Source organism: Telmatherina bonti (genome assembly GCF_933228915.1).
Source record: "Telmatherina bonti genome assembly, chromosome: 19".
Lineage (NCBI taxonomy): Eukaryota > Metazoa > Chordata > Actinopteri > Atheriniformes > Telmatherinidae > Telmatherina > Telmatherina bonti.
In genome coordinates, this window is record NC_136617.1 from 4,768,299 (window position 1) to 4,791,003 (window position 22,705).

General features: G+C 47.0%; 1 protein-coding gene across 1 annotated transcript in view; it reads left to right on the forward strand.

The window, feature by feature from the left end:
- Nucleotides 1–1,470: 1,470 nt before the first annotated feature.
- Nucleotides 1,471–22,705, forward strand: part of myo1g (myosin IG) — a gene marked incomplete at its 3' end in the record, with an annotated part of 142,690 nt that continues 121,455 nt past the window's right edge. The window contains exons 1-4 of the mRNA XM_079258826.1: nt 1,471–1,600; nt 2,988–3,081; nt 3,159–3,324; nt 3,816–3,869. Of these exons, the coding sequence (XP_079114952.1) occupies nt 1,561–1,600; nt 2,988–3,081; nt 3,159–3,324; nt 3,816–3,869 (354 nt within the window). The 5' untranslated portion in view covers nt 1,471–1,560. The remainder of the gene's footprint in view (nt 1,601–2,987; nt 3,082–3,158; nt 3,325–3,815; nt 3,870–22,705) is intronic.

Below are 22,705 nucleotides of genomic sequence, written 5' to 3' on the forward strand. Positions count from 1 at the left end.
CTGAGGCGTAAAAACCACCAATCAGGCCAGACATCTGGGTCTAGCTATGGACTGAGGCGTAAAAACCACCAACCAGGCCAGACATCGGGGTCTATCTATGGACTCAGGACTAAAAATCACCAACCAGGCCAGACATCTGGGTCTAGCTATGGACTCAGGACTAAAAACCACCAATCAGGCCAGACATCTGGGTCTAGCTATGGACTGAGGTGTAAAAACCACCAATCAGGCCAGACATCTGGGTCTAGCTATGGACTGAGGCGTAAAAACCACCAACCAGGCCAGACATCTGGGTCTAGCTATGGACTCAGGACTAAAAATCACCAACCAGGCCAGACATCAGGGCCTAGCTATGGACTCAGGACTAAAAACCACCAACCAGGCCAGACATCTGGGTCTAGCTATGGACTGAGGTGTAAAAACCACCAATCAGGCCAGACATCTGGGTCTAGCTATGGACTGAGGTGTAAAAACCACCAATCAGGCCAGACATCTGGGTCTAGCTATGGACTGAGGTGTAAAAACCACCAATCAGACCAGACATCTGGGTCTAGCTATGGACTGAGGTGTAAAAACCACCAATCAGGCCAGACATCTGGGTCTAGCTATGGACTGAGGCGTAAAAACCACCAACCAGGCCAGATATCGGGGTCTAGCTATGGACTCAGGACTAGAAACCACCAACCAGGCCAGACATCAGGGTCTAGCTATGGGCTCAGGACTAAAAACCACCATCCAAGCCAGAAAGTTGGGTGTAGTTTTGAACTCTGACTTTAATTTTGAAAAACACATGAAGAGAATCACAAAATTCACCTACTACCACCTTATGAATATATGAAGGGTAGAAGATCTAATGTCTCAGCGGTACCTGGAAAGACCAGTCCAGGCTTATCTTTAGTCAGCTTGATTACTGTACTGGGGTCTTTACAGGTCGAGTCCTCTCTAAGACGAAGAGGTTGAACCACATCAGTCCAGGTCTTTTCTCAGGTTGCATGTCCGCCAGAGGATAGACTTTAGAGTTCCTGACCCAGTATGAATCTCGCAGACCCCTCGGGTCATCTGGATCCGGTCTTTCATCAGTTCCCTGAGTCGCAACGAGACCTGGAGAAGCTGCATTCAGCTTCTATGCCCCACGTCTAGAAGGAACTCCCAGAAAGCCTCAGACCAGCAGGTTGAAGACCTGTTTCTTTAAGTGGAACTTCATCATGGTTTTAATAGTTCTTGTCGATTCTTTCTTTTGTCTTTCTCTCGTTTTTGATTGGACATTATGCTTCTTATTTTCTGATGTTTTAATGTCTGTAAAGAGCTTTGATCCACCATATTGTAGGATTGTAATGTAGACATAAACTTGCCTTACTAACAGCAGCCATTCTGGGTTTTTCTCTGGTTAGGTTCGAGAAGGGCCGGATCTACACCTACATCGGAGAGGTGGTGGTCTCCGTTAATCCATACAGGCAGATGGACATTTATGGGAAAGACAGCGTTGATGCATACCGGGGCCGGGAACTGTACGAGAACCCTCCTCACCTGTACGCAGTGTCTGATGCTGCCTATAAGGCCATGAAGAGACGAGCTAAAGACACCTGCATCGTCATCTCAGGTCAGTTCCAGACATTTATACCGTAAACTCAGCCTCCGAATAGTCTGGTCTCAGTTTAAAATGTCAATAAAAACAGAAGCAAAGAAAGTGGGAACTGCTACAAACCAGAAACAACTAGAAGGGCGTTTCACAACTAAGAATAAAAACATTCAGAGAGTAGGAAGGAAACGCTGTACGCACTGGACAAGGGTGAGCATAGAATAAATCGGACAAATTATTACATTAAAAAAAGCTTGTTTTTCCGTTCAATTTTATTTTTTGTTTCCGATTTCTAAAGGAATGATGAAAAACAGGACAATTATTTAGTTTTTACGGTGTGCTCAGACCAAACGCGTTTTGGGCGTCAAACGCTCAAAACGCTGAACGCTCGACGCTGGTCACTAAACCGCCATTTTTATATCCGACCCCCAAAACGCTCCCGATGCTCCCGCCGCTTGTCTGCCGCTTGTCTGCAGCGAGCGGCAGACGCGGCGGAAAAGAGAGGAGGGAGGCGGCGCTCTCCTTCCGGTCAGTCTGAATGATGGCGGTGCAGTAGAGAGGCGGCATGGTTTTATTTAATAAATAAAGCTAGAGAATGTCGTCGTAGGGCAGTGATAGTCAGTGTTAATGCAACAAGAGCCGCGCTCAGCAGAGAGAAAAGTGGTTATCCTAAATATTACACGGAGTAACGGCGTCTCAGCCCCGTGTCTGGGTTCACCACAGGAATCCTCCAGGAGCTGGCAGCTGATCGCTCTGATTGGCTGACGCCCCGCGTCGAGCGGCAAAAGTTCAGCTTTGGCCATCTTTGGCTTTTGACGCGCGGAACGCCAACGCCCAAAACGCGACGCGACAAAGCTCGCCGCCTTTTCGCCGCGCCTCCACATAGACTTTACATGGAAACCTGCCGCTTTTGACGCTCGGTGTTTGGTCTGAACACACCGTTATTCTGACTTTTAATAGAATATAAAACAAAGGACACACAGAGCCATATAGAACGTTAATAATGCTTCTCATTTATTTTAAATAATATAAATAAAAACATAATCAAAATGTAGAATAACTTATTTAAACATCAAATCATCAGAAAGAATTAATATAAAATACTTTGACGAAGGCAGAAATAATTTTTTATCAAGATGTAAAAGAAATCGAATAATGAAAATAAATAAAAAGTAAATGAATAAAGCAGCCAACTGTCAACTGGTTTCAGTGAAGTTGGTTTTATTTGTCATGATTCAGTTTTTATTTCCTCCTTGTGGAAGATTTTCCCATCAAGCTGTTGGATCCACTTCAGCCTCCGTTGTTCACCCGAAACACAACATTTAACCACGTTAAATTCTGTAAATATTGTGGTTAAAAAGTCATTTTCTGTCTGCCATCCTGTAAACCGGGAATGTTTGTGTTTCAGGAGAAAGCGGCGCGGGAAAAACCGAAGCCAGTAAATACATCATGCAGTACATCGCAGCCATCACGAACCCCAGCCAGAGGGCCGAGGTGGAGAGGTGAGCACGGTCCTGCTCCTGCCCAGTGGCGCGCTCACGTCCACCAATCATCTCCCACTTCCTGTTTTCATGATCAGTGTGAAGAACGTGCTGCTGAAGTCCAACTGTGTCCTGGAGGCTTTCGGGAACGCCAAGACCAACCGCAACGACAACTCCAGCCGCTTCGGCAAGTACATGGACATCAACTTCAACTTCAACGGCGACCCGACCGGAGGACACATCAACAACTACCTGCTGGAGAAGGTGAGTCTTCATCACAGGGTCCTGATGAAGAGGAGGAGCCGGTACCAGAAGGTTCTGATGAAGAGGAGGAGCCGGTACCAGAAGGTCCTGATGAAGAGGAGGAGCCGGTACCAGAAGGTCCTGATGAAGAGGAGGAGCCGGTACCAGAAGGTCCTGATGAAGAGGAGGAGCCGGTACCAGAAGGTCCTGATGAAGAGGAGGAGCCGGTACCAGAAGGTCCTGATGAAGAGGAGGAGCCGGTACCAGAAGGTCCTGATGAAGAGGAGGAGCCGGTACCAGAAGGTCCTGATGAAGAGGAGGAGCCGGTACCAGAAGGTTCTGATGAAGAGGAGGAGGGTTTATACCCTGACATGCTACCATTTAACCTGCAGGATCTTCCAGAACCGGGTTACTGGACCTTCTAGAACCTGTTAAACTTCAGATATTCTCTGTAACAAAGTGGCTCCTTTATCAGTGAGTGAGGAAGATGATGTTCATGTCTGCTGTCTCAGTCCAGGGTGGTCCAGCAGCAGGAGGGGGAGAGGAACTTCCACTCCTTCTACCAGGTAAGCTCACCAGTGTTCAGGCTGTAGAACTGGTCTGAAACCAGTGTTCAGGCTATAGAACTGGTCTGAAACCAGTGTTCAGTCTGTAGAACTGGTCTGAAACCAGTGTTCAGGCTGTAGAACTGGTCTGAAACCAGTGTTCAGGCTGTAGAACTGGTCTGAAACCAGTGTTCAGGCTGTAGAACTGGTCTGAAACCAGTGTTCAGGCTATAGAACTGGTCTGAAACCAGTGTTCAGGCTATAGAACTGGTCTGGAACCAGTGTTCAGGTTGTAGAACTGGTCTGAAACCAGTGTTCAGGCTATAGAACTGGTCTGAAACCAGTGTTCAGGCTGTAGAACTGGTCTGAAACCAGTGTTCAGGCTGTAGAACTGGTCTGAAACCAGTGTTCAGGCTGTAGAACTGGTCTGAAACCAGTGTTCAGGCTGTAGAACTGGTCTGAAACCAGTGTTCAGGCTATAGAACTGGTCTGAAACCAGTGTTCAGGCTGTAGAACTGGTCTGAAACCAGTTTTCAGGCTGTAGAACTGGTCTGAAACCAGTGTTCAGGCTGTAGAACTGGTCTGAAACAAGTCTGTAGAACTGGTCTGAAACCAGTGTTCAGGCTGTAGAACTGGTCTGAAACCAGTGTTCAGGCTGTAGAACTGGTCTGAAACCAGTGTTCAGGCTGTAGAACTGGTCTGACACCAGTGTTCAGGCTATAGAACTGGTCTGGAACCAGTGTTCAGGTTGTAGAACTGGTCTGAAACCAGTGTTCAGTCTGTAGAACTGGTCTGAAACCAGTGTTCAGGCTGTAGAACTGGTCTGAAACCAGTGTTCAGGCTGTAGAACTGGTCTGAAACCAGTGTTCAGGTTGTAGAACTGGTCTGAAACCAGTGTTCAGTCTGTAGAACTGGTCTTAAACCAGTGTTCAGGCTGTAGAACTGGTCTGAAACCAGTGTTCAGGCTATAGAACTGGTCTGGAACCAGTGTTCAGGTTGTAGAACTGGTCTGAAACCAGTGTTCAGTCTGTAGAACTGGTCTGAAACCAGTGTTCAGGCTGTAGAACTGGTCTGAAACCAGTGTTAAGGTTGTAGAACTGGTCTGAAACCAGTGTTCAGGCTGTAGAACTGGTCTGAAACCAGTGTTCAGGCTGTAGAACTGGTCTGAAACCAGTGTTCAGTCTGTAGAACTGGTCTGAAACCAGTGTTCAGGCTGTAGAACTGGTCTGAAACCAGTGTTCAGGCTGTAGAACTGGTCTGAAACCAGTGTTCAGGCTGTAGAACTGGTCTGAAACCAGTCTGTAGAACTGGTCTGAAACCAGTGTTCAGGCTGTAGAACTGGTCTGAAACCAGTGTTCAGGCTATAGAACTGGTCTGACACCAGTGTTCAGGCTGTAGAACTGGTCTGGAACCAGTGTTCAGGTTGTAGAACTGGTCTGAAACCAGTGTTCAGGCTGTAGAACTGGTCTGAAACCAGTGTTCAGGCTGTAGAACTGGTCCGGAACCAGTGTTCAGTCTGTAGAACTGGTCCGGAACCAGTGTTCAGACTGTAGAACTGGTCTAGAACCAGTGTTCAGGCTGTAGAACTGGTCTGAAACCAGTGTTCAGGCTGTAGAACTGGTCTGAAACCAGTGTTCAGGCTGTAGAACTGGTCTGAAACCAGTGTTCAGGCTGTAGAACTGGTCTGGAACCAGTGTTCAGGCTGTAGAACTGGTCTGGAACCAGTGTTCAGACTGTAGAACTGGTCTAGAACCAGTGTTCAGACTGTAGAACTGGTCTGAAACCAGTGTTCAGGCTGTAGAACTGGTCTGAAACCAGTGTTCAGGCTGTAGAACTGGTCTGAAACCAGTGTTCAGGCTGTAGAACTGGTCTGAAACCAGTGTTCAGGTTATAGAACTGGTCTGAAACCAGTGTTCAGGCTGTAGAACTGGTCTGAAACCAGTGTTCAGGTTGTAGAACTGGTCTGAAACCAGTGTTCAGGCTATAGAACTGGTCTGAAACCAGTGTTCAGGCTGTAGAACTGGTCTGAAACCAGTGTTCAGGCTGTAGAACTGGTCTGAAACCAGTGTTCAGGCTGTAGAACTGGTCTGAAACCAGTGTTCAGGCTGTAGAACTGGTCTGAAACCAGTGTTCAGGCTATAGAACTGGTCTGAAACCAGTGTTCAGGCTGTAGAACTGGTCTGAAACCAGTTTTCAGGCTGTAGAACTGGTCTGAAACCAGTGTTCAGGCTGTAGAACTGGTCTGAAACAAGTCTGTAGAACTGGTCTGAAACCAGTGTTCAGGCTGTAGAACTGTTCTGAAACCAGTGTTCAGGCTGTAGAACTGGTCTGAAACCAGTGTTCAGGCTGTAGAACTGGTCTGACACCAGTGTTCAGGCTATAGAACTGGTCTGGAACCAGTGTTCAGGTTGTAGAACTGGTCTGAAACCAGTGTTCAGTCTGTAGAACTGGTCTGAAACCAGTGTTCAGGCTGTAGAACTGGTCTGAAACCAGTGTTCAGGCTATAGAACTGGTCTGAAACCAGTGTTCAGGTTGTAGAACTGGTCTGAAACCAGTGTTCAGGCTGTAGAACTGGTCTGAAACCAGTGTTCAGGCTGTAGAACTGGTCTGAAACCAGTGTTCAGGCTGTAGAACTGGTCTGAAACCAGTGTTCAGGCTGTAGAACTGGTCTGAAACCAGTGTTCAGGCTGTAGAACTGGTCTGGAACCAGTGTTCAGGCTGTAGAACTGGTCTGGAACCAGTGTTCAGACTGTAGAACTGGTCTAGAACCAGTGTTCAGACTGTAGAACTGGTCTGAAACCAGTGTTCAGGCTGTAGAACTGGTCTGAAACCAGTGTTCAGGCTGTAGAACTGGTCTGAAACCAGTGTTCAGGTTATAGAACTGGTCTGAAACCAGTGTTCAGGCTGTAGAACTGGTCTGAAACCAGTGTTCAGGCTGTAGAACTGGTCTGAAACCAGTGTTCAGGCTGTAGAACTGGTCTGAAACCAGTGTTCAGTCTGTAGAACTGGTCTGAAACCAGTGTTCAGGCTGTAGAACTGGTCTGAAACCAGTGTTCAGGCTGTAGAACTGGTCTGAAACCAGTGTTCAGGCTGTAGAACTGGTCTGAAACCAGTCTGTAGAACTGGTCTGAAACCAGTGTTCAGGCTGTAGAACTGGTCTGAAACCAGTGTTCAGGCTATAGAACTGGTCTGACACCAGTGTTCAGGCTGTAGAACTGGTCTGGAACCAGTGTTCAGGTTGTAGAACTGGTCTGAAACCAGTGTTCAGGCTGTAGAACTGGTCTGAAACCAGTGTTCAGGCTGTAGAACTGGTCCGGAACCAGTGTTCAGTCTGTAGAACTGGTCCGGAACCAGTGTTCAGACTGTAGAACTGGTCTAGAACCAGTGTTCAGGCTGTAGAACTGGTCTGAAACCAGTGTTCAGGCTGTAGAACTGGTCTGAAACCAGTGTTCAGGCTGTAGAACTGGTCTGAAACCAGTGTTCAGGCTGTAGAACTGGTCTGAAACCAGTGTTCAGGCTGTAGAACTGGTCTGGAACCAGTGTTCAGGCTGTAGAACTGGTCTGGAACCAGTGTTCAGACTGTAGAACTGGTCTAGAACCAGTGTTCAGACTGTAGAACTGGTCTGAAACCAGTGTTCAGGCTGTAGAACTGGTCTGAAACCAGTGTTCAGGCTGTAGAACTGGTCTGAAACCAGTGTTCAGGCTGTAGAACTGGTCTGAAACCAGTGTTCAGGTTATAGAACTGGTCTGAAACCAGTGTTCAGGCTGTAGAACTGGTCTGAAACCAGTGTTCAGGTTGTAGAACTGGTCTGAAACCAGTGTTCAGGCTATAGAACTGGTCTGAAACCAGTGTTCAGGCTGTAGAACTGGTCTGAAACCAGTGTTCAGGCTGTAGAACTGGTCTGAAACCAGTGTTCAGGCTGTAGAACTGGTCTGAAACCAGTGTTCAGGCTGTAGAACTGGTCTGAAACCAGTGTTCAGGCTATAGAACTGGTCTGAAACCAGTGTTCAGGCTGTAGAACTGGTCTGAAACCAGTTTTCAGGCTGTAGAACTGGTCTGAAACCAGTGTTCAGGCTGTAGAACTGGTCTGAAACAAGTCTGTAGAACTGGTCTGAAACCAGTGTTCAGGCTGTAGAACTGTTCTGAAACCAGTGTTCAGGCTGTAGAACTGGTCTGAAACCAGTGTTCAGGCTGTAGAACTGGTCTGACACCAGTGTTCAGGCTATAGAACTGGTCTGGAACCAGTGTTCAGGTTGTAGAACTGGTCTGAAACCAGTGTTCAGTCTGTAGAACTGGTCTGAAACCAGTGTTCAGGCTGTAGAACTGGTCTGAAACCAGTGTTCAGGCTATAGAACTGGTCTGAAACCAGTGTTCAGGTTGTAGAACTGGTCTGAAACCAGTGTTCAGGCTGTAGAACTGGTCTGAAACCAGTGTTCAGGCTGTAGAACTGGTCTGAAACCAGTGTTCAGGCTGTAGAACTGGTCTGAAACCAGTGTTCAGGCTGTAGAACTGGTCTGAAACCAGTGTTCAGGCTGTAGAACTGGTCTGGAACCAGTGTTCAGGCTGTAGAACTGGTCTGGAACCAGTGTTCAGACTGTAGAACTGGTCTAGAACCAGTGTTCAGACTGTAGAACTGGTCTGAAACCAGTGTTCAGGCTGTAGAACTGGTCTGAAACCAGTGTTCAGGCTGTAGAACTGGTCTGAAACCAGTGTTCAGGTTATAGAACTGGTCTGAAACCAGTGTTCAGGCTGTAGAACTGGTCTGAAACCAGTGTTCAGTCTGTAGAACTGGTCTGAAACCAGTGTTCAGGCTGTAGAACTGGTCTGAAACCAGTGTTCAGTCTGTAGAACTGGTCTGAAACCAGTGTTCAGTCTGTAGAACTGGTCTGAAACCAGTGTTCAGGCTATAGAACTGGTCTGAAACCAGTGTTCAGTCTGTAGAACTGGTCTGAAACCAGTGTTCAGTCTGTAGAACTGGTCTGAAGCCAGTGTTCAGTCTTTAGAACTGGTCTTAAACCAGTGTTCAGGCTGTAGAACTGGTCTGAAACCAGTGTTCAGGCTGTAGAACTGGTCTGGAACCAGTGTTCAGGTTGTAGAACTGGTCTGAAACCAGTATTCAGGCTGTAGAACTGGTCTGAAACCAGTGTTAAGGTTGTAGAACTGGTCTGAAACCAGTGTTCAGTCTGTACAACTGGTCTGAAACCAGTGTTCAGGCTGTAGAACTGGTCTGAAACCAGTGTTCAGGCTGTAGAACTGGTCTGGAACCAGTGTTCAGGCTGTAGAACTGGTCTGAAACCAGTGTTCAGGCTGTAGAACTGGTCTGAAACCAGTGTTCAGTCTGTAGAACTGGTCTGAAACCAGTGTTCAGGCTGTAGAACTGGTCTGAAACCAGTGTTCAGTCTGTAGAACTGGTCTGAAACCAGTGTTCAGGCTGTAGAACTGGTCTGAAACCAGTGTTCAGGCTATAGAACTGGTCTGAAACCAGTGTTCAGTCTGTAGAACTGGTCTGAAACCAGTGTTCAGTCTGTAGAACTGGTCTGAAACCAGTGTTCAGTCTTTAGAACTGGTCTTAAACCAGTGTTCAGGCTGTAGAACTGGTCTGAAACCAGTGTGCAGGCTGTAGAACTGGTCTGGAACCAGTGTTCAGGTTGTAGAACTGGTCTGAAACCAGTATTCAGGCTGTAGAACTGGTCTGAAACCAGTGTTCAGGTTGTAGAACTGGTCTGAAACCAGTGTTCAGTCTGTACAACTGGTCTGAAACCAGTGTTCAGGCTGTAGAACTGGTCTGAAACCAGTGTTCAGGCTGTAGAACTGGTCTGGAACCAGTGTTCAGGCTATAGAACTGGTCTGGAACCAGTGTTCAGGTTGTAGAACTGGTCTGAAACCAGTGTTCAGTCTGTAGAACTGGTCTGAAACCAGTGTTCAGGCTGTAGAACTGGTCTGAAACCAGTGTTCAGGCTGTAGAACTGGTCTGAAACCAGTGTTCAGGCTGTAGAACTGGTCTGAAACCAGTGTTCAGTCTGTAGAACTGGTCTGAAACCAGTGTTCAGGCTATAGAACTGGTCTGAAACCAGTGTTCAGTCTATAGAACTGGTCTGAAACCAGTGTTCAGTCTGTAGAACTGGTCTGAAACCAGTGTTCAGGCTGTAGAACTGGTCTGAAACCAGTGTTCAGGCTATAGAACTGGTCTGGAACCAGTGTTCAGTCTGTAGAACTGGTCCGGAACCAGTGTTCAGACTGTAGAACTGGTCTAGAACCAGTGTTCAGACTGTAGAACTGGTCTGAAACCAGTGTTCAGGCTGTAGAACTGGTCTGAAACCAGTGTTCAGGCTGTAGAACTGGTCTGAAACCAGTGTTCAGTCTGTAGAACTGGTCTGAAACCAGTGTTCAGGCTGTAGAACTGGTCTGAAACCAGTGTTCAGGCTGTTGAACTGGTCTGAAACCAGTGTTCAGGCTGTAGAACTGGTCTGAAACCAGTGTTCAGGCTGTAGAACTGGTCTGAAACCAGTGTTCAGGCTGTAGAACTGGTCTGAAACCAGTGTTCAGGCTGTTGAACTGGTCTGAAACCAGTGTTCAGGCTGTAGAACTGGTCTGAAACCAGTGTTCAGGCTGTAGAACTGGTCTGAAACCAGTGTTCAGGCTGTAGAACTGGTCTGGAACCAGTGTTCAGTCTGTAGAACTGGTCCGGAACCAGTGTTCAGACTGTAGAACTGGTCTAGAACCAGTGTTCAGACTGTAGAACTGGTCTGAAACCAGTGTTCAGGCTGTAGAACTGGTCTGAAACCAGTGTTCAGGCTGTAGAACTGGTCTGAAACCAGTGTTCAGTCTGTAGAACTGGTCTGAAACCAGTGTTCAGGCTGTAGAACTGGTCTGAAACCAGTGTTCAGGCTGTAGAACTGGTCTGAAACCAGTGTTCAGGCTGTAGAACTGGTCTGAAACCAGTGTTCAGGCTATAGAACTGGTCTGAAACCAGTGTTCAGTCTGTAGAACTGGTCTGAAACCAGTGTTCAGTCTGTAGAACTGGTCTGAAACCAGTGTTCAGTCTTTAGAACTGGTCTTAAACCAGTGTTCAGGCTGTAGAACTGGTCTGGAACCAGTGTTCAGACTGTAGAACTGGTCTAGAACCAGTGTTCAGACTGTAGAACTGGTCTGAAACCAGTGTTCAGGCTGTAGAACTGGTCTGAAACCAGTGTTCAGGTTATAGAACTGGTCTGAAACCAGTGTTCAGGCTATAGAACTGGTCTGAAACCAGTGTTCAGGCTGTAGAACTGGTCTGAAACCAGTGTTCAGGCTGTAGAACTGGTCTGAAACCAGTGTTCAGTCTGTAGAACTGGTCTGAAACCAGTGTTCAGGCTGTAGAACTGGTCTGAAACCAGTGTTCAGGCTATAGAACTGGTCTGAAACCAGTGTTCAGTCTGTAGAACTGGTCTGAAACCAGTGTTCAGTCTGTAGAACTGGTCTGAAACCAGTCTGTAGAACTGGTCTGAAACCAGTGTTCAGGCTGTAGAACTGGTCTGAAACCAGTGTTCAGGCTATAGAACTGGTCTGAAACCAGTGTTCAGGCTGTAGAACTGGTCTGAAACCAGTGTTCAGGCTATAGAACTGGTCTGGAACCAGTGTTCAGGTTGTAGAACTTGTCTGGAACCAGTGTTCAGACTGTAGAACTGGTCTAGAACCAGTGTTCAGGTTGTAGAACTGGTCTGAAACCAGTGTTCAGGCTGTAGAACTGGTCTGGAACCAGTGTTCAGGCTATAGAACTGGTCTGAAACCAGTGTTCAGGCTGTAGAACTGGTCTGAAACCAGTGTTCAGGCTGTAGAACTGGTCTGGAACCAGTGTTCAGGTTGTAGAACTGGTCTGGAACCAGTGTTCAGGCTGTAGAACTGGTCTAGAACCAGTGTTCAGACTGTAGAACTGGTCTGAAACCAGTGTTCAGGCTGTAGAACTGGTCTGAAACCAGTGTTCAGGCTGTAGAACTGGTCTGAAACCAGTGTTCAGGTTATAGAACTGGTCTGAAACCAGTGTTCAGGCTGTAGAACTGGTCTGAAACCAGTGTTCAGGCTGTAGAACTGGTCTGAAACCAGTGTTCAGGCTGTAGAACTGGTCTGAAACCAGTGTTCAGTCTGTAGAACTGGTCTGAAACCAGTGTTCAGGCTGTAGAACTGGTCTGAAACCAGTGTTCAGGCTATAGAACTGGTCTGAAACCAGTGTTCAGTCTGTAGAACTGGTCTGAAACCAGTCTGGAGAACTGGTCTGAAACCAGTGTTCAGGCTGTAGAACTGGTCTGAAACCAGTGTTCAGGCTATAGAACTGGTCTGAAACCAGTGTTCAGGCTGTAGAACTGGTCTGAAACCAGTGTTCAGGCTATAGAACTGGTCTGGAACCAGTGTTCAGGTTGTAGAACTTGTCTGGAACCAGTGTTCAGACTGTAGAACTGGTCTAGAACCAGTGTTCAGGTTGTAGAACTGGTCTAGAACCAGTGTTCAGACTATAGAACTGGTCTGAAACCAGTGTTCAGGCTGTAGAACTGGTCTGAAACCAGTGTTCAGGCATTAGAACTGGTCTGGAACCAGTGTTCAGTCTGTAGAACTGGTCCGGAACCAATGTTCAGACTGTAGAACTGGTCTAGAACCAGTGTTCAGACTGTAGAACTGGTCTGAAACCAGTGTTCAGGCTGTAGAACTGGTCTGAAACCAGTGTTCAGGCTGTAGAACTGGTCTGAAACCAGTGTTCAGGTTATAGAACTGGTCTGAAACCAGTGTTCAGTCTGTAGAACTGGTCCGGAACCAGTGTTCAGACTGTAGAACTGGTCTAGAATCAGTGTTCAGACTGTAGAACTGGTCTGAAACCAGTGTTCAGGCTGTAGAACTGGTCTGAAACCAGTGTTCAGGTTATAGAACTGGTCTGAAACCAGTGTTCAGGCTGTAGAACTGGTCTGAAACCAGTGTTCAGGCTGTAGAACTGGTCTGAAACCAGTGTTGAGGCTTTAGAACTGGTCTGAAACCAGTGTTCAGTCTGTAGAACTGGTCTGAAACCAGTGTTCAGGCTGTAGAACTGGTCTGAAACCAGTGTTCAGGCTATAGAACTGGTCTGAAACCAGTGTTCAGTCTGTAGAACTGGTCTGAAACCAATCTGTAGAACTGGTCTGAAACCAGTGTTCAGGCTGTAGAACTGGTCTGAAACCAGTGTTCAGGCTATAGAACTGGTCTGAAACCAGTGTTCAGGCTGTAGAACTGGTCTGAAACCAGTGTTCAGGCTATACAACTGGTCTGGAACCAGTGTTCAGGTTGTAGAACTGGTCTGGAACCAGTGTTCAGACTGTAGAACTGGTCTAGAACCAGTGTTCAGGTTGTAGAACTGGTCTAGAACCAGTGTTCAGACTGTAGAACTGGTCTAGAACCAGTGTTCAGACTGTAGAACTCGTCTGGAACCAGTTTTCAGGCTATAGAACTGGTCTGAAACCAGTGTTCAGACTGTAGAACTGGTCTAGAACCAGTGTTCAGACTGTAGAACTGGTCTGAAACCAGTGTTCAGGCTGTAGAACTGGTCTGGAACCAGTGTTCAGACTGTATAACTGGTCTAGAACCAGTGTTCAGACTGTAGAACTGGTCTGAAACCAGTGTTCAGGCTGTAGAACTGGTCTGAAACCAGTGTTCAGGCTGTAGAACTGGTCTGAAACCAGTGTTCAGGCTGTAGAACTGGTCTGAAACCAGTGTTCAGGTTATAGAACTGGTCTGAAACCAGTGTTCAGGCTGTAGAACTGGTCTGAAACCAGTGTTCAGGCTGTAGAACTGGTCTGAAACCAGTGTTCAGGCTGTAGAACTGGTCTGAAACCAGTGTTCAGTCTGTAGAACTGGTCTGAAACCAGTGTTCAGGCTGTAGAACTGGTCTGAAACCAGTGTTCAGGCTATAGAACTGGTCTGAAACCAGTGTTCAGTCTGTAGAACTGGTCTGAAACCAGTCTGGAGAACTGGTCTGAAACCAGTGTTCAGGCTGTAGAACTGGTCTGAAACCAGTGTTCAGGCTGTAGAACTGGTCTGAAACCAGTGTTCAGGCTGTAGAACTGGTCTGAAACCAGTGTTCAGGCTGTAGAACTGGTCTGAAACCAGTGTTCAGTCTGTAGAACTGGTCTGAAACCAGTGTTCAGGCTGTAGAACTGGTCTGAAACCAGTGTTCAGGCTGTAGAACTGGTCTGAAACCAGTGTTCAGTCTGTAGAACTGGTCTGAAACCAGTGTTCAGGCTGTAGAACTGGTCTGAAACCAGTGTTCAGGCTATAGAACTGGTCTGAAACCAGTGTTCAGTCTGTAGAACTGGTCTGAAACCAGTCTGGAGAACTGGTCTGAAACCAGTGTTCAGGCTGTAGAACTGGTCTGAAACCAGTGTTCAGGCTGTAGAACTGGTCTGAAACCAGTGTTCAGGCTGTAGAACTGGTCTGAAACCAGTGTTCAGGCTGTAGAACTGGTCTGAAACCAGTGTTCAGTCTGTAGAACTGGTCTGAAACCAGTGTTCAGGCTGTAGAACTGGTCTGAAACCAGTGTTCAGGCTGTAGAACTGGTCTGACACCAGTGTTCAGGCTGTAGAACTGGTCTGGAACCAGTGTTCATGTTGTAGAACTGGTCTGAAACCAGTGTTCAGTCTGTAGAACTGGTCTGAAACCAGTGTTCAGTCTGTAGAACTGGTCTGAAACCAGTGTTCAGGCTATAGAACTGGTCTGAAACCAGTGTTCAGGCTGTAGAACTGGTCTGAAACCAGTGTTCAGGCTGTAGAACTGGTCTGAAACCAAGGTTCAGGCTATAGAACTGGTCTGAAACCAGTGTTCAGGCTGTAGAACTGGTCTGAAACCAGTGATCAGTCTGTAGAACTGGTCTGAAACCAGTGTTCAGGCTATAGAACTGGTCTGAAACCCGTGTTCAGGTTGTAGAACTGGTCTGAATCCCGTCTGTACAACTGGTCTGAAACCAGTGTTCAGGCTGTAGAACTGGTCTGAAACCGGTGTTCAGGCTATAGAACTGGTCTGGAACCAGTGTTCAGACTGTAGAACTGGTCTAGAACCAGTGTTCAGACTGTAGAACTGGTCTGAAACCAGTGTTCAGGCTGTAGAACTGGTCTGAAACCAGTGTTCAGGTTATAGAACTGGTCTGAAACCAGTGTTCAGGCTATAGAACTGGTCTGAAACCAGTGTTCAGGCTGTAGAACTGGTCTTAAACCAGTGTTCAGGCTGTAGAACTGGTCTGAAACCAGTGTTCAGTCTGTAGAACTGGTCTGAAACCAGTGTTCAGGCTGTAGAACTGGTCTGAAACCAGTGTTCAGGCTATAGAACTGGTCTGAAACCAGTGTTCAGTCTGTAGAACTGGTCTGAAACCAGTGTTCAGTCTGTAGAACTGGTCTGAAACCAGTGTTCAGTCTGTAGAACTGGTCTGAAACCAGTCTGTAGAACTGGTCTGAAACCAGTGTTCAGGCTGTAGAACTGGTCTGAAACCAGTGTTCAGGCTATAGAACTGGTCTGAAACCAGTGTTCAGGCTGTAGAACTGGTCTGAAACCAGTGTTCAGGCTATAGAACTGGTCTGGAACCAGTGTTCAGGTTGTAGAACTTGTCTGGAACCAGTGTTCAGGTTGTAGAACTGGTCTGGAACCAGTGTTCAGACTGTAGAACTGGTCTAGAACCAGTGTTCAGACTGTAGAACTGGTCTGAAACCAGTGTTCAGGCTGTAGAACTGGTCTGAAACCAGTGTTCAGGCTGTAGAACTGGTCTGAAACCAGTGTTCAGGTTATAGAACTGGTCTGAAACCAGTGTTCAGGCTGTAGAACTGGTCTGAAACCAGTGTTCAGGCTGTAGAACTGGTCTGAAACCAGTGTTCAGGCTGTAGAACTGGTCTGAAACCAGTGTTCAGTCTGTAGAACTGGTCTGAAACCAGTGTTCAGGCTGTAGAACTGGTCTGAAACCAGTGTTCAGGCTATAGAACTGGTCTGAAACCAGTGTTCAGTCTGTAGAACTGGTCTGAAACCAGTCTGGAGAACTGGTCTAGAACCAGTGTTCAGACTGTAGAACTGGTCTGAAACCAGTGTTCAGGCTGTAGAACTGGTCTGAAACCAGTGTTCAGGTTATAGAACTGGTCTGAAACCAGTGTTCAGGCTATAGAACTGGTCTGAAACCAGTGTTCAGGCTGTAGAACTGGTCTGAAACCAGTGTTCAGGCTGTAGAACTGGTCTGAAACCAGTGTTCAGGCTGTAGAACTGGTCTGAAACCAGTGTTCAGGTTATAGAACTGGTCTGAAACCAGTGTTCAGGCTGTAGAACTGGTCTGAAACCAGTGTTCAGGCTGTAGAACTGGTCTGAAACCAGTGTTCAGTCTGTAGAACTGGTCTGAAACCAGTGTTCAGGCTGTAGAACTGGTCTGAAACCAGTGTTCAGGCTATAGAACTGGTCTGAAACCAGTGTTCAGTCTGTAGAACTGGTCTGAAACCAGTGTTCAGTCTGTAGAACTGGTCTGAAACCAGTCTGTAGAACTGGTCTGAAACCAGTGTTCAGGCTGTAGAACTGGTCTGAAACCAGTGTTCAGGCTATAGAACTGGTCTGAAACCAGTGTTCAGGCTGTAGAACTGGTCTGAAACCAGTGTTCAGGCTATAGAACTGGTCTGGAACCAGTGTTCAGGTTGTAGAACTTGTCTGGAACCAGTGTTCAGACTGTAGAACTGGTCTAGAACCAGTGTTCAGGTTGTAGAACTGGTCTGAAACCAGTGTTCAGGCTGTAGAACTGGTCTGGAACCAGTGTTCAGGCTATAGAACTGGTCTGAAACCAGTGTTCAGGCTGTAGAACTGGTCTGAAACCAGTGTTCAGGCTGTAGAACTGGTCTGGAACCAGTGTTCAGGTTGTAGAACTGGTCTGGAACCAGTGTTCAGACTGTAGAACTGGTCTAGAACCAGTGTTCAGACTGTAGAACTGGTCTGAAACCAGTGTTCAGGCTGTAGAACTGGTCTGAAACCAGTGTTCAGGCTGTAGAACTGGTCTGAAACCAGTGTTCAGGTTATAGAACTGGTCTGAAACCAGTGTTCAGGCTGTAGAACTGGTCTGAAACCAGTGTTCAGGCTGTAGAACTGGTCTGAAACCAGTGTTCAGGCTGTAGAACTGGTCTGAAACCAGTGTTCAGTCTGTAGAACTGGTCTGAAACCAGTGTTCAGGCTGTAGAACTGGTCTGAAACCAGTGTTCAGGCTATAGAACTGGTCTGAAACCAGTGTTCAGTCTGTAGAACTGGTCTCAAACCAGTCTGGAGAACTGGTCTGAAACCAGTGTTCAGGCTGTAGAACTGGTCTGAAACCAGTGTTCAGGCTATAGAACTGGTCTGAAACCAGTGTTCAGGCTGTAGAACTGGTCTGAAACCAGTGTTCAGGCTATAGAACTGGTCTGGAACCAGTGTTCAGGTTGTAGAACTTGTCTGGAACCAGTGTTCAGACTGTAGAACTGGTCTAGAACCAGTGTTCAGGTTGTAGAACTGGTCTAGAACCAGTGTTCAGACTGTCGAACTGGTCTGAAACCAGTGTTCAGGCTGTAGAACTGGTCTGAAACCAGTGTTCAGGTTGTAGAACTGGTCTGGAACCAGTGTTCAGGTTGTAGAACTGGTCTGGAACCAGTGTTCAGACTGTAGAACTGGTCTAGAACCAGTGTTCAGACTGTAGAACTGGTCTGAAACCAGTGTTCAGGCTGTAGAACTGGTCTGAAACCAGTGTTCAGGCTGTAGAACTGGTCTGAAACCAGTGTTCAGGTTATAGAACTGGTCTGAAACCAGTGTTCAGGCTGTAGAACTGGTCTGAAACCAGTGTTCAGGCTGTAGAACTGGTCTGAAACCAGTGTTCAGGCTGTAGAACTGGTCTGAAACCAGTGTTCAGTCTGTAGAACTGGTCTGAAACCAGTGTTCAGGCTGTAGAACTGGTCTGAAACCAGTGTTCAGGCTATAGAACTGGTCTGAAACCAGTGTTCAGTCTGTAGAACTGGTCTGAAACCAGTCTGGAGAACTGGTCTGAAACCAGTGTTCAGGCTGTAGAACTGGTCTGAAACCAGTGTTCAGGCTATAGAACTGGTCTGAAACCAGTGTTCAGGCTGTAGAACTGGTCTGAAACCAGTGTTCAGGCTGTAGAACTGGTCTGAAACCAGTGTTCAGGCTGTAGAACTGGTCTGAAACCAGTGTTCAGTCTGTAGAACTGGTCTGAAACCAGTGTTCAGGCTGTAGAACTGGTCTGAAACCAGTGTTCAGGCTATAGAACTGGTCTGAAACCAGTGTTCAGTCTGTAGAACTGGTCTGAAACCAGTCTGGAGAACTGGTCTGAAACCAGTGTTCAGGCTGTAGAACTGGTCTGAAACCAGTGTTCAGGCTGTAGAACTGGTCTGAAACCAGTGTTCAGGCTGTAGAACTGGTCTGAAACCAGTGTTCAGTCTGTAGAACTGGTCTGAAACCAGTGTTCAGTCTGTAGAACTGGTCTGAAACCAGTGTTCAGGCTGTAGAACTGGTCTGAAACCAGTGTTCAGGCTGTAGAACTGGTCTGACACCAGTGTTCAGGCTATAGAACTGGTCTGGAACCAGTGTTCATGTTGTAGAACTGGTCTGAAACCAGTGTTCAGTCTGTAGAACTGGTCTGAAACCAGTGTTCAGTCTGTAGAACTGGTCTGAAACCAGTGTTCAGGCTATAGAACTGGTCTGAAACCAGTGTTCAGGCTGTAGAACTGGTCTGAAACCAGTGTTCAGGCTGTAGAACTGGTCTGAAACCAAGGTTCAGGCTATAGAACTGGTCTGAAACCAGTGTTCAGGCTGTAGAACTGGTCTGAAACCAGTGATCAGTCTGTATAACTGGTCTGAAACCAGTGTTCAGGCTATAGAACTGGTCTGAAACCCGTGTTCAGGTTGTAGAACTGGTCTGAAACCCGTCTGTACAACTGGTCTGAAACCAGTGTTCAGGCTGTAGAACTGGTCTGAAACCGGTGTTCAGGCTATAGAACTGGTCTGGAACCAGTGTTCAGACTGTAGAACTGGTCTAGAACCAGTGTTCAGACTGTAGAACTGGTCTGAAACCAGTGTTCAGGCTGTAGAACTGGTCTGAAACCAGTGTTCAGGTTATAGAACTGGTCTGAAACCAGTGTTCAGGCTATAGAACTGGTCTGAAACCAGTGTTCAGGCTATAGAACTGGTCTGAAACCAGTGTTCAGGCTGTAGAACTGGTCTGAAACCAGTGTTCAGGCTATAGAACTGGTCTGAAACCAGTGTTCAGGCTGTAGAACTGGTCTGAAACCAGTGTTCAGGCTATAGAACTGGTCTGGAACCAGTGTTCAGGTTGTAGAACTTGTCTGGAACCAGTGTTCAGGTTGTAGAACTGGTCTGGAACCAGTGTTCAGACTGTAGAACTGGTCTAGAACCAGTGTTCAGACTGTAGAACTGGTCTGAAACCAGTGTTCAGGCTGTAGAACTGGTCTGAAACCAGTGTTCAGGCTGTAGAACTGGTCTGAAACCAGTGTTCAGGTTATAGAACTGGTCTGAAACCAGTGTTCAGGCTGTAGAACTGGTCTGAAACCAGTGTTCAGGCTGTAGAACTGGTCTGAAACCAGTGTTCAGGCTGTAGAACTGGTCTGAAACCAGTGTTCAGTCTGTAGAACTGGTCTGAAACCAGTGTTCAGGCTGTAGAACTGGTCTGAAACCAGTGTTCAGGCTATAGAACTGGTCTGAAACCAGTGTTCAGGCTATAGAACTGGTCTGAAACCAGTCTGGAGAACTGGTCTGAAACCAGTGTTCAGGCTGTAGAACTGGTCTGAAACCAGTGTTCAGGCTATAGAACTGGTCTGAAACCAGTGTTCAGGCTATAGAACTGGTCTGAAACCAGTGTTCAGGCTGTAGAACTGGTCTGAAACCAGTGTTCAGGCTATAGAACTGGTCTGGAACCAGTGTTCAGGTTGTAGAACTTGTCTGGAACCAGTGTTCAGACTGTAGAACTGGTCTAGAACCAGTGTTCAGGTTGTAGAACTGGTCTAGAACCAGTGTTCAGACTGTAGAACTGGTCTGAAACCAGTGTTCAGGCTGTAGAACTGGTCTGAAACCAGTGTTCAGGCATTAGAACTGGTCTGGAACCAGTGTTCAGTCTGTAGAACTGGTCCGGAACCAATGTTCAGACTGTAGAACTGGTCTAGAACCAGTGTTCAGACTGTAGAACTGGTCTGAAACCAGTGTTCAGGCTGTAGAACTGGTCTGAAACCAGTGTTCAGGCTGTAGAACTGGTCTGAAACCAGTGTTCAGGTTATAGAACTGGTCTGAAACCAGTGTTCAGTCTGTAGAACTGGTCCGGAACCAGTGTTCAGACTGTAGAACTGGTCTAGAATCAGTGTTCAGACTGTAGAACTGGTCTGAAACCAGTGTTCAGGCTGTAGAACTGGTCTGAAACCAGTGTTCAGGTTATAGAACTGGTCTGAAACCAGTGTTCAGGCTGTAGAACTGGTCTGAAACCAGTGTTCAGGCTGTAGAACTGGTCTGAAACCAGTGTTGAGGCTTTAGAACTGGTCTGAAACCAGTGTTCAGTCTGTAGAACTGGTCTGAAACCAGTGTTCAGGCTGTAGAACTGGTCTGAAACCAGTGTTCAGGCTATAGAACTGGTCTGAAACCAGTGTTCAGTCTGTAGAACTGGTCTGAAACCAATCTGTAGAACTGGTCTGAAACCAGTGTTCAGGCTGTAGAACTGGTCTGAAACCAGTGTTCAGGCTATAGAACTGGTCTGAAACCAGTGTTCAGGCTGTAGAACTGGTCTGAAACCAGTGTTCAGGCTATACAACTGGTCTGGAACCAGTGTTCAGGTTGTAGAACTTGTCTGGAACCAGTGTTCAGACTGTAGAACTGGTCTAGAACCAGTGTTCAGGTTGTAGAACTGGTCTAGAACCAGTGTTCAGACTGTAGAACTGGTCTAGAACCAGTGTTCAGACTGTAGAACTCGTCTGGAACCAGTTTTCAGGCTATAGAACTGGTCTGAAACCAGTGTTCAGACTGTAGAACTGGTCTAGAACCAGTGTTCAGACTGTAGAACTGGTCTGAAACCAGTGTTCAGGCTGTAGAACTGGTCTGGAACCAGTGTTCAGACTGTATAACTGGTCTAGAACCAGTGTTCAGACTGTAGAACTGGTCTGAAACCAGTGTTCAGGCTGTAGAACTGGTCTGAAACCAGTGTTCAGGCTGTAGAACTGGTCTGAAACCAGTGTTCAGGCTGTAGAACTGGTCTGAAACCAGTGTTCAGGTTATAGAACTGGTCTGAAACCAGTGTTCAGGCTGTAGAACTGGTCTGAAACCAGTGTTCAGGCTGTAGAACTGGTCTGAAACCAGTGTTCAGGCTGTAGAACTGGTCTGAAACCAGTGTTCAGTCTGTAGAACTGGTCTGAAACCAGTGTTCAGGCTGTAGAACTGGTCTGAAACCAGTGTTCAGGCTATAGAACTGGTCTGAAACCAGTGTTCAGTCTGTAGAACTGGTCTGAAACCAGTCTGGAGAACTGGTCTGAAACCAGTGTTCAGGCTGTAGAACTGGTCTGAAACCAGTGTTCAGGCTGTAGAACTGGTCTGAAACCAGTGTTCAGGCTGTAGAACTGGTCTGAAACCAGTGTTCAGGCTGTAGAACTGGTCTGAAACCAGTGTTCAGTCTGTAGAACTGGTCTGAAACCAGTGTTGAGGCTGTAGAACTGGTCTGAAACCAGTGTTCAGGCTGTAGAACTGGTCTGACACCAGTGTTCAGGCTATAGAACTGGTCTGGAACCAGTGTTCATGTTGTAGAACTGGTCTGAAACCAGTGTTCAGTCTGTAGAACTGGTCTGAAACCAGTGTTCAGTCTGTAGAACTGGTCTGAAACCAGTGTTCAGGCTATAGAACTGGTCTGAAACCAGTGTTCAGGCTGTAGAACTGGTCTGAAACCAGTGTTCAGGCTGTAGAACTGGTCTGAAACCAAGGTTCAGGCTATAGAACTGGTCTGAAACCAGTGTTCAGGCTGTAGAACTGGTCTGAAACCAGTGTTCAGTCTGTAGAACTGGTCTGAAACCAGTGTTCAGGCTATAGAACTGGTCTGAAACCCGTGTTCAGGTTGTAGAACTGGTCTGAAACCCGTCTGTACAACTGGTCTGAAACCAGTGTTCAGGCTGTAGAACTGGTCTGAAACCGGTGTTCAGGCTATAGAACTGGTCTGAAACCAGTGTTCAGGCTGTAGAACTGGTCTGAAACCAGTGTTCAGGCTATAGAACTGGTCTGGAACCAGTGTTCAGGTTGTAGAACTTGTCTGGAACCAGTGTTCAGACTGTAGAACTGGTCTAGAACCAGTGTTCAGACTGTAGAACTGGTCTGAAACCAGTGTTCAGGCTGTAGAACTGGTCTGAAACCAGTGTTCAGGCTGTAGAACTGGTCTGAAACCAGTGTTCAGGTTGTAGAACTGGTCTGGAACCAGTGTTCAGGCTATAGAACTGGTCTGAAACCAGTGTTCAGGCTGTAGAACTGGTCTGAAACCAGTGTTCAGGTTATAGAACTGGTCTGAAACCAGTGTTCAGGCTGTAGAACTGGTCTGAAACCAGTGTTCAGGCTGTAGAACTGGTCTGAAACCAGTGTTCAGGCTGTAGAACTGGTCTGAAACCAGTGTTCAGTCTGTAGAACTGGTCTGAAACCAGTGTTCAGGCTGTAGAACTGGTCTGAAACCAGTGTTCAGGCTATAGAACTGGTCTGAAACCAGTGTTCAGTCTGTAGAACTGGTCTGAAACCAGTCTTTAGAACTGGTCTGAAACCAGTGTTCAGGCTGTAGAACTGGTCTGAAACCAGTGTTCAGGCTATAGAACTGGTCTGAAACCAGTGTTCAGGCTGT